The sequence below is a fragment of the Nestor notabilis genome, unplaced genomic scaffold (assembly GCF_000696875.1).
Source record: "Nestor notabilis isolate BGI_N333 unplaced genomic scaffold, ASM69687v1 scaffold26542, whole genome shotgun sequence".
Lineage (NCBI taxonomy): Eukaryota > Metazoa > Chordata > Aves > Psittaciformes > Psittacidae > Nestor > Nestor notabilis.
Genome location: NW_009920070.1, coordinates 1 through 1586, shown reverse-complemented (window position 1 = coordinate 1586; position 1586 = coordinate 1). Strand labels below are relative to the sequence as shown.

General features: G+C 54.7%; 1 protein-coding gene across 1 annotated transcript in view; it reads left to right on the top strand.

The window, feature by feature from the left end:
- SNRNP27 (small nuclear ribonucleoprotein 27kDa (U4/U6.U5)) overlaps positions 1 to 909 on the top strand; it is a gene marked incomplete at its 5' end in the record, with an annotated part of 1500 nt that extends 591 nt beyond the window's left edge. Inside the window, 3 exons of the mRNA XM_010010527.1 lie at positions 91 to 190; positions 528 to 592; positions 855 to 909. Coding sequence (XP_010008829.1) covers positions 91 to 190; positions 528 to 592; positions 855 to 909 — 220 coding nt within the window. The remainder of the gene's footprint in view (positions 1 to 90; positions 191 to 527; positions 593 to 854) is intronic.
- Between the last annotated feature and the right edge of the window lie 677 nt (positions 910 to 1586).

The window sequence follows — 1586 nt, the reverse complement described above, 5'->3', positions numbered from 1 at the left end:
CGCCGCTTAGGTTGGGACCAGCCCAGGGGTCCCCCGGGTGCTGCTTTAAAGTGGTGCTGTCACAGCCTGATGGCTGCATTTGTCCAACTCTTACTCCATTGCCTTGGCAGAGGAGGATCTGCAGGGCAAGACAGAAGAGGAGATCGAGATGATGAAGATGATGGGCTTTGCCTCCTTTGACACGACAAAAGTGAGTGTGGATCAGCACGATGGAGCCCGCAGGCACCTCTGAGATGCTCGTTGTGCCCTTTTTGGGGCGTAGACATAGAAAAGAATCACGGAATCAACCACGCTGGAAAAGAGCTTTAAGCTCATCAAGTCCAACCCTTCCCCAGCAGTGCCAAGGCCACCACTAACCCCTGGCACTGCGCGTCTTGTCTACCCGGGCTGTGAACACTCGCAGGGACGGTGACTCCAGCCCTGCCCTGGGCAGCCTGTTCCAATGCCTGAGCACCCTCTGGGCAAGGAATTGTTCCTCAGCTCCATCTAAGTAGTTTTAGAACCTGTTTTAACTTCATCTCTTTCAGGGAAAGAAGGTGGATGGTGCTGCAAACGCGTACGCCATCAACGTGTCGCAGAAGAGGAAATACAGGTTTGTGCCTTGGGAGGGTTTTCTTTTTCCAGTTGGGAATCCCTTTGGTGTGACAAAAAAAAGGAGATTCCACTGGGGTCCTCAAACAATCCAGACACTGCCTTGGTGGGAGGTTTCCTGCCCTCATGTGTGTAAATCCACAGGGAATTCCATTCCCTGATGCCGCTGGGCACTGTCAAGGGCCTCCCTCATGTGTTTCCATGTGGATCCCTGGTGTGTTTCCATGTGGATTTTGCTGACTGTTCTTTCCCTCCGGTCACAGGCAGTACATGAACAGGAAAGGGGGATTCAACAGACCCCTGGATTTCATCGCTTGATGCTGTGCTTGCACCAAGAAGGGTTTTGCTTCCCGGAGTCCGGATTTTGGAGGGGTTTGGGGTTATTCCCAACAAATCCATCGTCCCCACACCATGTCCTGGAATCCCTCATTGTTTTTCATTGCAGTACCCCCCATGGGTCATTCCTCTGTGGGATTCCGTTGTATTTTTCCTGTTATTTTCTGACATTTTAATAAAACCCTGTGTAAATATTAGTACTTTTCATTCTTAATTTAATAGTCTTCAATGAGAAGCTTCTATAACTGAATCCAACCACGTGGGACCGTGACGGCACCTCATTGAGGCCCTCGAACTGGGGGATAACCCCCTTTTTGGGCTGGTTTGGGGCAGCCTGGCTGGTGTTCGCTGCCTCCGGGGGTCCCGCACCGCTCCCCGCTGCCGCCCGGGGACAATTAACACCCTTCGCTAACGAACATCGGGCCTCGTCCCGCCCGCAGCGCCGGCCCGAGCTGAATCCCCGCCCCCTTTTCCGCTTGCTGCGCCGCCGCCATTGGCTGCCGGAGCAGCTCGCACCTCCCAATAGGTCGAGGCGGCTGGGTGGGCGGGGCCAAGGTGGCTGAAGGCGTGGCGCGCTCATCCAATGACAGCGAGAGGGAGGCGGGGCTTAAGGGATGTGCCCCACACAAGAGGACTTGTAGGTGGGAAAGCGAGGAGCG